We start from the raw sequence: 13,643 nt of genomic DNA, 5'->3' as shown, positions 1-13,643 counted from the left end.
CGGAGCCTCATCCCTTAGGTTCCAGCCCTCCGAGCCCCGCCTCTGATGACTCCGCCCCTTTAGCATTGCTTCGGGGATCACAGGCTGATCCCACCCCGCTTGAGTCCTCTAGGCCCCGCCCATGCCGCGCCCCCTCTCTGGGCCTCTGCGTTTGCCGCAGGTAGCCTTCCTCGCTGGGGTCGGAAACAGGAAGGAGATGGGGAATGGTTTCTGTCCTTCAGTTTTATGATTGATATCCTTGAAGTTCCGAAGGGCCGCGAGACGAACCGGGGTTCAGTTGGGTCCAGAGTGCTGCCCAGAAAACTCTGGAGTATGGAGGGATAGGGATAGGCTGTGCAGCCCTGGTGACTGATTCTCTCCCCACAGAGTGTCCTTTCTCCCTCCTTCCCCTTATAGAGGAAGAAGGCGAGTACTCAGGAGGATCATAGAGATAGGGAGGGCCCCAACCACTTAAATTTGAGTAACATACTGTGGGCTACGTAGGGGATGAAGGTGGCCAGGCTTATGGCTTGAGACCCTTCAAAGACTAAGTGCTTGGGCCGGGGATGCCCAAAGGCCCAGACTTCAGGGGACAGGCCCATGTATCTGGGGCTCACTGGGTGATCTCAGACCTGAGACTCGAGCCCTCCTGAGGCCTCCCAAAGCCTGCAGCCATTAGCAGAACCCAGTTGGCCCCAGCGCACGTAAACTTGCTTCATGCCCATGGAGGCCCCCAGCACTGGCATATGCCCCAGATCTGAGGCTTATTAGACTAACTTGGGGTCATTTCAACATTAGACCTGGGTTCTGCTCTGGCTGCCTCACATTTAAGAAGACTCCAAGGCTAAGCAGGTTATCAACACACTTAGGCTGGCCCTGTAGCAGAACAGACACAGCATGCTCTGGGGGGACTTTGGCTTGAGCATCCTCAGGCTTCAGATCTGAGGCTTTGAACCAAACAGGTTAAAGCCGGCCTCTGGCCTGACTGGGGACCCAATAGGCCTACACGAGCCTCTTGCTCAAGAACCTCTACTGTAGGTGGATGCAAGCTGGGCAGAACCCTCCCGCCCTTGACTCTCTGGCTCAAGGGATCCTGGCCTGGCCCCTGGAGAGCTGGGGGGAGGGGACTGTCCTAAAGCTTCTCAGGGCAGGTACAGAAAGGTGGGAAACCATAGGGGTGAGGGGTGGGAGGCAGGAAATGGGTAGCTACCCTGATAGGCTCATATGACACTTGACCTCCCTAGGCCTCAGTATCCCCAGCTATATCAGGACAAGATGTTCCAGGCCCAGGCCCTGTGATGCCTGAAAACTCCTAGGGAGGCTCTTCTCCTCCCTCTCCCACCCCCTCCCACCATGGCCCAGCCCAGCTTGGTAGCCTGCCAGGAACAGCCTCTATTGTTTGACTGGAAAAGCTGCTTCCTCAGCAGAAGGGGGGGCCTTTCCCAGGGACACCCTGTCCTCACCCTCACCAGTCATCAGGTTGTGACCATAGCGCCTGCCTGGGCCCTCAGTGGCATTACCAGGTCACTAGAAACCCTGGTCAGGAGAGGTAGTTGAGGGGTTTTAGGTGCAAATCGACCAGCTTCATCTTTCCCACTCAGCTCCTGCTTCCTCATCTGTAAAATGGGGACAATAGAGCCCACCTGATCGGTTAGTGACATACCAGCCCAACGTGGCACATACTAAGTGTTCAGGAAACAGCAGGCAGCCTTCTATCAAAGACCCAAACTTCTTCCCTCATCCCTGTGTGTCCAATGGAGGCTTAGACTAGGCATGTAAGGGCATTCAATCATGGTCCCTGACCCCTGGTGCCAGCACTCAACCCAAAATAAACACTCAGAACCTCACTGGGGTCTGAAGTGGCATCCAGGCAAGGGGCCTTGATGGAGGAAGTCCCTGGAAAGACCTCCTTAAAGAGCCCCTCCCATTCAGAGATGGGTAGGTGTCAAGGCCTGGGAAGCAGGCCCTGCTGCGCTCCAGCACTGGGCTCTAGCTCTGGTGAACCTCCTCCATGGCAGACTGGTGGACATGGGGCAGAGGGGATGGGATGAGGGAAAATGTGGGCCAGGAACAAAGACTGGCCTATGACAAAGGTACTTCTGAGAGAGGCTCTTGTGCTGGGCTGGGAGCCAGAATGGGGGGCTCTGTAGGGTAGAAAGAAGAGACGCTGAGCACCAGGGGTGGCTCCCCTTCCCAGTCCCTAGCCACACACCAACTCTCTACACAAGCTTGTTTATTTCTGTACAAAATCATGTTTCTATTTTACACAAAGAGCACCCCACCCTTTACCCCACCCTCTCTCCTCACAACAGCACCCTAGCCCTGGGAAGCATCCCCCCAGGAGGAGGAGGCTGAGTGAGGCCCCACCCATTGGCCCTCACTTCTGCCTGCCTGAGCTGGGCTGGCCCAAGCTCCACTCTGGAGAAAATAAATAAAAAGGCTCAGGCAGAATCTGTGCTGGGCCAGCCAGACTCTCTGCCGCCCAGGGGCCAGGCAGCTGGGCCCTCAGAGCATGGGCAGGCCCTTGTATGTCAGTCTGTGAGCTGTGTAGTTGTGTGGAGACCCTTCCCAATAGGCCTGAGCTGCCAGGGTTACAAGTAGGTGTCCTCACTCTCCTGGGATGTCAGGCTCTCCTGGGAGTGGTGGTGGACTGAATCCTGGGAGTGGTGGCAGGCTGAATCCTGGGGAGCTGAGTCCTGTGGGGCTGGGTCCAGGTGGGCTGGATCCTTCAGGAGCACATTCTGTGGGGGACATGCATCTCCCGCAGCGGCTGCCACCTTGGCTTGACTTGGGGTTGGGGTCTTATCCAGCTGCCCACTTGCCTTTGCCTGCTTCCACTGCTCCTTCTCCTTCTGGATCTGTTTGGGTGGCTTGGGCTTGCCTTTGGAGCCAGGGAGGGGGGCATCTGGGGGCAGGCGGATGGATGGTGAAGGTTGCAGCATGGGCCGGGGGCCTGGCTCCGCCTCCATGATGGCCTTGGCACCATGCAGCCTGGGTGGGGAGCAGCACTGCAGCTCACCGCGGGTCTCCTGCCAGCGCCGCAGCTGAATGAGGTGTTCACGCTCAATCTGGCGCTCTGTCACCGGCAACTCTACCACCTGTGTGGGTGGTGACAGTAAGATGGGTACCAGGAAGAAACTTCCCCTCTACCTTCCATATTGGCCCTGCTCTCCCTCACCATCCCCCAGCCCTGGTCACTAAAGGCTGACCCTAGGAATAATGGGGGTCTGGTCCCTGTGGTGATCACAAGTTCAGGCACTTGAGACCCGCTGCCTCGAAGGAGAAAGCTGCTCACAACTCGAGTCTACTTGCCTAAATATATGTCACCTAAGTACAGCCCCTGAGACAAAAATCCACAAAAGAAAGAAAAAAGGGAAAATAAACCCAAGGCCATGGATGTGGTACCAGGGAAGAAGAGAGGTAATGAGTCACAGCTCCTCTAATTCCCAAGTGGTTCAGAACAGGGAAGGCCCTGCAAACCTAGGCCTCCCTGTCCCCCCGTCTTCTCACTAAGACAGGAGGAGAAGGTCTACCCACGCCATCCTGAGCTGCTGAGCACCAGGCCTGGCACCAATAACCCACCTTCGGCCAGAGTTACCAGGCTGCTTCTACAGGGCCCCCACATCTCCCACTCCCACCCAGGGGTGATGGGAGGGTGTGGGCCGCACCTCCTGGACCAGGAAGGCCTCCTGCATGATCTTGGGGCTGAGGCTCCGCAGTTGCTCGATAGTCTCGTACTGGCCCTGACAGGCTTTGAGCTTTTCTGGGGAGCCCAATGCATGTTTCAGCAGCACCAGCCCCACCCGGAAGATGATCTTGACTCCTGCATGGGGGGGTGGTAAAAGGGCCTGTAAGGAATTTCTCTGAAAATAGAGGCTCCCTGTGGGCTGGGTTAGAGGCAGGGGTGTCCCCCACAAGCCCAGCCCAGTACCTTCACAGAAGAACATATCCCAGACGCGCAGTACAGAGCTCCAGGGCAGGGTGCGGGCAAAGGCACACATGAACCACTCTGTCATGTATAGCAGCGGGTCAATCTTCTGCCGGCTAAGGTGTTTGTGGGCCACAGGTGACACCTTCTGCAGCAGTGAGAAGAGGATCTCCCCATCCAGTTGGATCGCCTCCTGGGGGACACAGTGAAGCTATGGGGCCAGGACTGTAGGCTCGAAGCAGGCAGGACAGACTATGCTCTGGTTCCCAGTACCAGGCAGGCATTCATTCATCCCTCAGGCAGCTACTGCCTGCCGGGAGCCAACCTTGCGTTGGGGGCTGGGATACACTGAAGAGCAAAACAGACCTAGCTGGTCTACCTCACGGAGCATGTAGTGGAAAGGGGCAGACAGATGAATCACAGGAGCAAAGAGACTGGGGGCAGGGCAGGCGCTGGCTGGGGAGGTGGCTAAGTGCCCAGAGTATGGCAGAACCAGGAATGCTGGATTAGCATGTGCCCGAGGTCCCACCTTCAGGGTCACAAAAAGCTCCCTGAAGGCTTAAAGCTGAAGGAAAGGAGGGGTTATTACAGGAATGAAGGGAGTAGAGGTTTAAACCTATGCCAAGGCTGAGGCAGGGAGGAACTTGGTGCTCTGGTGGAATTGAGACCCTGACAAGCAGCCAGACAGCTAGAAGCAGAGATAGAGGCCAGGGTGGAACCGGTAACTCTGGAGCCTAGAAGACCTGACCTTGGAAGGCCTTAGGTCTTCAGCCTTGAAAGCAACAGAAGTCTAGGAAGATTTTAAGCTGGGGCAACAGTGGCTGTGGAGAGAAAGGTCTGGAGAGGCCACAAAGGTCAGGTTCCAGGCCTGGTCTGGACCCAGGAAGCACTTACCAGTTTCTCACTGTAGTAGCCAGGCAGGTACTTCTCACAGATCTGCACCAGGCACCAGAAGGCTTGCTGTGGGCAAGAGAGGCATGAGGCCTTGCTGCTGGGTACTCCCTGCCCACGCACTCACCCGTCCAGGGCCTGGTGGTACCTCAGCAGGCATGTGCATGAGTAGAACAGCGGCAATGGGCGCCTGGGCCTGGCAGTAGCCCTCCTCGGGTCGGTAAAGGGTATAGGCCTTCAGCACACGGAAAAGGTCCTGCTGGCTGTAGAAGGGCCAAGTGGGGCAGGGAAGATAGGTATGACTCTGCCACCCCTACCAGACCAGACTTGTCTCAGAACTTGCACCTCCCCGGGAACCTGACTGTGGTCAGCAAGGGGTCGGTCTCCCACTACAGCACACAGACTCTCACAGGACCAGAGGAGGAGGCAGGGAGGGCACCTCCCCAGCCCCGCCCCGCCCCATATGACAGGTGAGAGCAGAGGCAGAGCAGCAGAGAAAGCGGAGGCAGAGCCAGGCAGGATGCCAGATACAAGGTATGGGTGTGTCAGGTCTGGAAGTGTGGGCCTCTCTTTCAGCAGCTATGTCTCCTTAGCCAGACAGCTTTGTCCCGGGTATCTGTCTTGGTCCTCTGGCTGCCTATCCTTCCCCTCCTACATACCCTCTGCCTACCCAGTTATCTCTAACACTCTTTCTCCTCACCAAAACCTGTTTCCAGAAGAAGACCAGGCAAGCTCTAGCACTTTGGGGCGTAAATGAAAATTGCCCTAAAGGTAAGAGAAGGAGCTAAGAAGACATCCATCCGATTCAAACCAAAGGGAAACTCTAACAGTGGAGTCTGGGGCTTCCAGCTTCTGGGCCCCTGAGATATACCCAAGCTCACTTTACTTCCTCTGTGCCCTGAGGAACAGGGCCCAGAACCACCTCCAGCCCATAAGATCCAGTCTGCTTACCCATGGCCTCCCCGGGACACAAACATCTCATGAAAAGGGAACTGTCGGTGCAGATCACGTTCAATCACGTCCAGCCACTTGGGGTCCCCAGGAGACATGTCCAGCTCCTAGAAGCAAGATCAAGAGCATGTATTAGAGGAGTTAGTGATGGCTGCTGGGAAGATACAACTGTCCCAGGTATTGGAGGAACCCTCTGCCAGGGGCAATGCCCACCCAATCCCATCATGAAGACAAGTCAGGAAGCTCAGGTAAGGAAGCCTGAGAAGAATGAGAGAGAAGGGGCAAAGGGCAAGGAGGAAAGGGCCCTAGAAACCCTAAGGGGTGAGGAGTGATCCTGACTCTAGGAAGACCCATGTAGTCAAGAATGTCATAGCTGTAGCTGGAAATAACCTCCAGGCAATTTATTCAGGACTAACTCAAACATCTCAGGTCCTTAAGCTGGAAGGCTACTATCAAAGCAATAGCTACCACTGTTAGCACTGCTCTGAGCCACCCGCAGGCCTCACTTACTCTTCTCAACCTCAGAGAAATGCCCTATCATTACACTGTTCACAGATGAGGAAACTGAGGATCAAAGAAAAGTCACTTGCCCAAGTCCTCATGGTTAGAAAAATGGTGGTGCTGGGCCTGGAAGCCAGGCTGACTCAGAGCCATTGATCCCAATTCCTCTGCTTTCTATCTCCCTGTGCAAGTGATATCACCTATTCAGGAAGGAGTGTGCACTTGTGTGTGTGTGTGTGTGTGTGTGTGTGTGTGTGTGTGTGTGTGTGTGTGTGTATGAAAGAGAGAGAAGGAGAGGGATCTGCACAGAGTGCTATCTGGAAGGATGTGACATTTGTCAAACATTAAACTCAGAGCCATCTCTGGGTACTGGGGTTTTGACAAAGTTTTACTCTCTTCTTCAAACTTCTGTGAACATTTTAACATGAGTACCATTTAAAAACAAAGCATTACACAAATAAAAATCATTTCCCTATCATTTGAAATGTTCTGTATCATGATTTGCTTGTTGTTATGTGGATATGTATTATTTGTCAGAATTCACTGAACTGCACACTTAAGGTCTATGCATTTTACTCTCTGTAAATACCCCAACTTAAAAATAGAAAGGAAAAATTGGGGTGCTTGGGTGGCTCAGTTGGTTAAGCGTCTGACTCTTGATTTCGGCTCAGGTCATGATCTCAGGGTCCTGGGATCAAGCCCCACATCAGTTTCCCTGCTCAGCGGGGAGTCTGCTTGTCTCCCTTTCGTCTGCCTCTCCCTCCACTCACACACTTGCGGTCTCTCTCACTCTCTCTCTAAAATCAATAAATAAATATTTTAAAAAATCATAAAAATAGAAAGAAAAAAATCAATAAAAAGGAAACCCAGAGGGCTGAGCAGGGAAGCAGACCATGTACACGTTGCCTGCAGGGCTGATGCAGTATTAGGGAAGGCCCCAACAGCCAGATTCTCAGCAAATACACCCATGGGTACAGACCTAGGCCCTGGCCTTGACTGGCAGGTGTCTTCATAAAAGCCCCTTTCCATCTTGTGTCCCCTCAGTAGGTGTGTCCCAACATTCAACTAAAGCCTCTAGGATGTCAGGTAACTTGACCCAAGAGAGTAAGTATTGGACGAAAAAACTGATAGACTGTTCAAGGCTGGAGGGTGAAGAAAAGGACCAGGTGCCTTTAGAGGGCTTTTGACCAGGCACACAGCTGGAGAAGTGGGTGTACAACCTCTAGAGCCCCACATATTCTCAAAACGGGGCTTGTGTGTAGCCTATGAATCTCCCAAGTCAAACCAAGGGCCGGATACTGTCTGAGTACAATGCAGGATTGTTTTTGTCAGAAAGGGGAGGAAGATCCCACAAATTCTCCAGAGGGCTCTGGTAAGGCAGGGACCTGAGCACCCAAGAAGTCAGTTCCTAGGATGTGCTCACCTGGTACCTCAGCAGCCCAAGGCACTTAATGATACATGGGTGGCTGAGAAAGGAAGAGGTATAGTGAAGGGCCTGTGGCAAGTAAGGGCTCTGGGAATCAAAAGCAGGTATGGGCCACTGGCAGCTGATGCAGATACTGAAGCCTCCAAGAGAGCCTGAAGGCACTCACACCATCATGAGGTGAAGCCAAGAAGAAAACCAGGTAAGAAAAGAACAGAGGTCTTGCCCTGCCCAGTGAGGGAGGAAGAAGTAGCAAGGATGGGAGAAGACAGAGCCATGAGCCATGAGAGGCTGCAGAACCTTCCTTGACAGCTGAGACTGGGGGACTTCCGGGGAATACAGGAATAGGTGCTGCTGCCAACAGCCTGTCACTGTACCCACACTGTGGGTGTGGGGACACTGTCACGTCCACAGCAGCCAGAGGGAGCTTCTCATCCTTGCTCACTTCCTCCATGTCATCCATAGGCAAAGTCCTTCTAGGTGTGCTCGAAAACCACTCCCCCAGGACTGCCTTGGGGACCCACCACTTGGCTTCAGAGGATCCAGAAGCCCTTTCTTGGCAAATCTACCCTCTCCCACAAGCAACCCTCATGATTTCACAAAGGTGGCTGATTTCTCTGCAGATACATTACTCCCCACACACAAAATGCACACACAGCTCTGTGCTCTGCTACTATGGGATGTGCTCACATTTGCTAACTATGGAACCAGGAGTCTGGCCAGGCTGACGAAGCTATTGGCTCCCATGCCTGTGCTCTAGCAGCCAGAGGTAAACCACAGATTTGGGGAGAGGTTCCCAACCGAACCTCTCCCTCTACCCAGGATGCAGCCTCCTGGAATGAAAGAGACGGAAGAAGAGACTGGAGTCAAGAGGCCTGGTATTGCTGCTCTGTGGGACAGTCCAATCACCCTGATTCCCAGAGCTGCTTCCAACCACACTCCACCAAACCCTGCAGCCCCACGGCCAAATACTGCTAGCAAATGACTCTCACACTCTTCGGGTCAACAGCAGAAACCCGAGGCTTCCCCGCCCCGCCCACTCTTCTCAGGGAACAGGTTTGGCAAAACAGGAGTGTTTGCCAAAGCATGAACTATGTCAACAGAGAGCTGGTAGCTGGCAGCTCTGTCTCACTGCCGCTCACCAGTCCTAAGAGCTTGGGAGAAACCCTGATGCCTGGGGCCAGGTCTGGCGGGTAAGCAGGGGCAACCCCAGGGGAGCCAAGTGCCTCCCACAGGGGAACGTGCTGGAACTGCTGCCCAGCCCAGGCAGGCCCTAAGAAGTCCCATGAATGGAGGGGTATTCTTACTCCGGCAGCCATGGGGCAAGGGGCAATGGACAGAGAGGGGAAGGCATGCCTGCAGAGGATATCCTCTCTGGTCACTGATTGGTTTCTAATCCCAAAGGATACTGGTTTGGCTCTGCCACCCCTAAGCCTGACAACCTCACTAGCAGCATGGGTGAACTGTGTCTGGCCAGCTTGGATGAGGCAGGAGAAAAGAGTCGAGGATGGGAGGCCAAGAGTTACTGAGGGTTCTGTGACCCTGAGGGCAGTCCTTCAAAGGCTCAGAGCACAGAGCCCAAGGCAGTCAGGGGAGTGGTCTGAGGGTCCCCTCCTGATGACCAAGAGCTTGGAGGTAGTCTACTGAGCCCAAGAAAACAAAACTGGGTGGTTGACAAGAGAAAGAGATGGAATGGAGGATGGAAAATCGGTCCAACCCACTGAAGCCTGTTCAGCGCTGGAGCTTCAGATGGGCAGAGCCCCCAGGAGTTACAGGTTGGACAGGCCTGGTCAGTGGGGTATTTGACGGGTGGTCTCACTAATCAGCTCATACTGCTGAGGTCCAAGTAAGCACCTGGAGGACTGCTGCCATGTGAAGGACTTCAAGAGATGCAGGAGGGAGGGTAGGATGAAAGAAGGGCTACTCACATCAAACTTTCCAGGGTTCTGCTGTAGCTTCACCTTGCCTCCTGACAGGTACTGCCAAGCACGGCCCCGCAGAGAAGGTGGGATGCCCTTCTGGCACCGCAGACGGATCTGAAAGTCAAAAAAAAGACTGTGCTCATACATCCACTAAGGCAACGCCTCCAGAGGCTGTGCGCTAGCCCCACTCTTCTCTTGGTGTTTGGCGGGCCTTCAGTTAGCACACCGGGAAAAGCAAAGTGGGGAGAAAAAAGGACTTCCCTCCTTTTGCTACTATTGCTACAATGCAGAGCCTAGGATACCAGGGGGCAGGGGGAATAATGACTATCATCAGATATGCTGCTACCAGGCGATGTCAGTCTCCCTGTCCCCTGGCCCAGTGATGAAACAGATATTCCTGAGGTCTACTACATAATTCTGAATCCCTATGACCATTTTCTGAATCAAAATAGAAATGAAGCAAAATGCTCTTCCAAGCTGGAGAAGCCCCATGGGACATCACTAGGGAGGGATCTGCATGGTGTGGGGCACAGCTGTAGCTGCAGGGTGGGTAGCTTTTGAGATGACCCTGACCCAGAGACATGGCCTAGGTACTTCTACGGGGGTGCTTGTTTAAGTAGTCATGTGGCAGGACAGCCCACCTAGAGGGGAGAGAACTCAGCAGAACTCAGAAGGAAGATGGGAGCTGATCAGAATGGCTCCTTCTTTGTTTTGGTCATGAATCCTCTCTTCTGCTCTCCTTGATCCTGAGCTTCCACAGTCACCAGCACAGGGCAGAGGCAGCTGGACTGGCTGTGAGTCCTGATTCCAACTCTTGCTATAATGGCACAGGTCTTTCCTACCGCTCACAGACTGGGAGAGGAGAAGGAGAAAGTATTTGAGGTAGCTCATGACCTAGAGCTAGGGCTCAATTCTTATTCTTGCTGTCTTTATCAAAAAAAGGCTTCTACCATCAAAATCCAGTTTGAAAATCATCATGTCTTTTACATATGGGAAAACTGAAACATAGAGTGGAAAAATGTTAGATCACACCCTCAGGAACCCGCTACCTCCTATACCACACAGGCTAGAGGGATCCAGCTCCATATACTTTGCACTCCACTGGACTCTCAGAGCTAGACGAGAGGTGAGCTCCACCTGGGCTTTGGGACAGAATGAGACTGCCTTGATTGTCCTCCTTGACCTCAAGGCCAATGGTCAAGGAGGGTGAGGGCAAAAGCAGAGGCACCACTCCTATAGGATGGAGGTAGGGGTACTGGCCAATGACACTCCCTTCAGTCCCAGCACTAAGCAGCCTGGCCTGGGATGAAGATGGGAGCTAAGGGCAGTGGGAAGAGCAAATAAATGCATGTGAGTTTGACTCCAGTACTGACCTTGAGCCAATCAATTTGCATAAATAGTTAAGAACAGAATGGCAATACCTAGGATCCTATTAGAAAGGTGGGAAAATGCCTAGCAGGGAGCCTGACACACAGTCTGTGTTCAATAAATGCCTTCCTCTCCACCCCTCCATCCCAGGAAAATGCCTGACACAGAAGCCCCAGGGGCTCAGGCTCACACCTAACTTCCCCTCACCTGGAAACCCCCTCAAACAGTCCCGTTGGAATCTCTCAGAGGAGCACAGAAGGCCTAGCCTTCCTGATGACCAGCACAAACAAGAGAAAACTTTCCAAGGGTCAGAGAGTGTCAAGAACCAGGAAGGAGACAGGCAGACAGTCTGGAGGGAGTGGGGGAAGAGCAGAGTGGCTGGTCATAGGAGCTAAGCTCAAGCTTCTGGACTCCCTACAAAGGGGGTGAGGAGGTGGGACGAGGAGGGGGCGAGAAAGGGAGTGGAAGACAACTGCCCCAGACTCTGGGGATAGTTTCCTGCTGCCGTGGAACAAGGGTCTCCTTAAGGAGGCCACTTAGTCTGAGAAGACTCTGGTAAAGGGATATAGTATGGCCTAGAGCCATAGGCCCTTTAGGCTCTCTTCAGGGCCAAGCTTAGCCTGACCTGAACCAGACCCCCACATCATCACAGTCCCCTGTCATAGCTGGCCTGCCCCAGGGGAGCCCAGGAATACCTTCAGTCCTTTAAGGTTCTCAAAGAGGCCCTGCCCTCACTCAGGCCGGGTCCGGGGAGGCGGGGATGAAGAACCAGGAGTACAGCCAGCTTTTCCCACTCTGGCCTCTGGAATCCTCCTTAGTACAGGGATGGCAAGCGCCACCTGCCTGCCTTAGAGAGGAGGCAATGGTGGGGATCAGAAAAGATAAAGCCAGAGAAAGTTTTCAGCAAACAGAAAGCACAAAGGATTATCATTCTCTGATTGACAGCTGAGTGAGGCCACACCCTGCCTGCTGAACTCTGGGAGGCCCTGGCCACTGTTTAAGCAGAGCTCTACAGGGCTTCAAAGATAGCATTCTAGCCAGAACCTTTCCTCCATAAAGTTCCCTCCTGGGGACTCAGTATAAGTCTAGAAGTGTTGGGTCTGGACCCACTTCCTGAAGCAGGATTTTTCCCTCCTGTGCCATGACTTCCTGACCACAGGGAGAGCCCAAGCCTGTGCAGGCAGGCAGGAAAAGCTCCTAGGGCCAGGGTGACCATAGCTGAGGTAGCAAGAATAGAGAGCAGAGGGCTAGGGCATCTCGGTAGGATAGGGTACAGCCTCCTCTGGTGGCCCCTACTGGGCAGGGGGAGCACTTGGCCTCTAACCACAGTTCCAGGGAAGCAAAAGGGAAGAGGAAGTAGTGCTGCCTGCTCTGCTGAAAGGAGATCCCCAAGGCTTCCCTCTGGAATCCCCATTTGCAAGGGAGACTGGGGCATGAAGGATCCACTGTCCCTGCCAGCCACTAGTCACAACAGATAGTGGAGAGGGAGCTGAAGCTCAAGGTGAGGGCCTGAGGGGTAAGGAGGCAGGAAAATAGACCCCAGAGTCATGCAGGAAGCAGATGAGAACAATTATCTTTAAAAAAATTTTTCTTAGGAGAAATGTTTAATAAGCACAAAATGAATGCTACAAAGCCTATATAGAATAGCAAGAAAGAGCTGAGGCCTAGGTGTGCCTCCCCTCCATAGGCATAGGGCCTTAAAGTCACCAGCTCATGGGAGCCTCCCAACATGACTGTCATTATCACTCAACCAGGTAACCTGAGGCTCAGAGGGTGAAGTAACACACAAAGTTGCACAGCTAGTCATAGGCACGGAGAGGGGAAGGTAGTGGGGCTGGGCCAAAGCCCACATCTGACCTTCAGTCCCGAGCTTTCTGCTAGGCCCTGCAGCCAGATGTGCCAGCCTGGACCAGACCAGCATGTCAGGTGACGATAGTGGGACAGCAGGTTCACTCTCTGCCCTGGGAACTTGTGCAGAGAGACCCTGGCTATGAGCTTCTGGACAGGCCTCCACTAGGCTGGGGAGTAACTGGATCCTGCCCAGGTGGCCAAGGGCATCAACACTGTGGTGGGCAAGGAGTTCCTACAGAGCAATAGAGCTAGTGTCTAAAGAAAGACCAACTAGGAGAGGACCACTGGGTATTTTCATTTTTATAAGACCATTCAACTGTGAGGTTACTTTTTAAAAAAGATTTTATTTATTTATTTGACACAGAGAGATCACAAGCAGGCAGAGAGGTAGACGGAGAGAGAGAGGGAAGAAGGCTCCCCACTGAGCAGAGAGCCCAACTCGGGGCTCGATCCCAGGACCCTGAGACCATGACCTGAGCCAAAGGCAGAGGCTTTAACCCACTGAGCCACCCAGGCTCCCCTGTGAGGTTACTTTTTATTCTTTTTCCTTTGGCCAGGAAGCAAGAGGGAACTCATCACATTAATCTAGAGGGTGGTGATGAAGCATGCAGGCACTAAATTAGACTGCCTGGGTTCAAACCTTGATATGTGGTCCCCCATAAAATAGGGATACTATGGTACCAACCTCATTGGAGAATTGTAAGGATCACTCAAGTCAAGTATCCAGCACTGCAAATGTTCAACATGTTAGCTATTATTAGTATTATAAAGTCCTCCCTGATAGGTAGGCAATAAGTAGCAGCAAGAACTTCTCCCAAGAGGGTTGGAG

The 13,643-nt window shown here is 53.4% G+C and overlaps 1 protein-coding gene across 2 annotated transcripts in view; it reads right to left on the bottom strand.

Moving 5' to 3' along the window:
- Positions 1-2,194: 2,194 nt before the first annotated feature.
- Positions 2,195-13,643, bottom strand: part of TBC1D10A (TBC1 domain family member 10A) — a 30,926-nt gene continuing 19,477 nt past the window's right edge. The window contains exons 3-9 of one of the 2 annotated variants that reach the window (XM_080821844.1): positions 9,602-9,709; positions 5,750-5,856; positions 4,947-5,061; positions 4,802-4,867; positions 3,911-4,100; positions 3,648-3,802; positions 2,195-3,077 (exon numbers count right to left, since the gene is read on the bottom strand). In XM_080821844.1, coding sequence (XP_080677970.1) covers positions 2,571-3,077; positions 3,648-3,802; positions 3,911-4,100; positions 4,802-4,867; positions 4,947-5,061; positions 5,750-5,856; positions 9,602-9,709 — 1,248 coding nt within the window. In that variant the 3' untranslated portion in view covers positions 2,195-2,570. The remainder of the gene's footprint in view (positions 3,078-3,647; positions 3,803-3,910; positions 4,101-4,801; positions 4,868-4,946; positions 5,062-5,749; positions 5,857-9,601; positions 9,710-13,643) is intronic. The other variant, XM_080821845.1, reaches the window with a different exon arrangement.

Source organism: Martes martes (genome assembly GCF_963455335.1).
Source record: "Martes martes genome assembly, chromosome: 13".
In the NCBI taxonomy this organism is placed as follows: domain Eukaryota; kingdom Metazoa; phylum Chordata; class Mammalia; order Carnivora; family Mustelidae; genus Martes; species Martes martes.
This window is presented reverse-complemented; position numbering and strand designations above follow the sequence as displayed.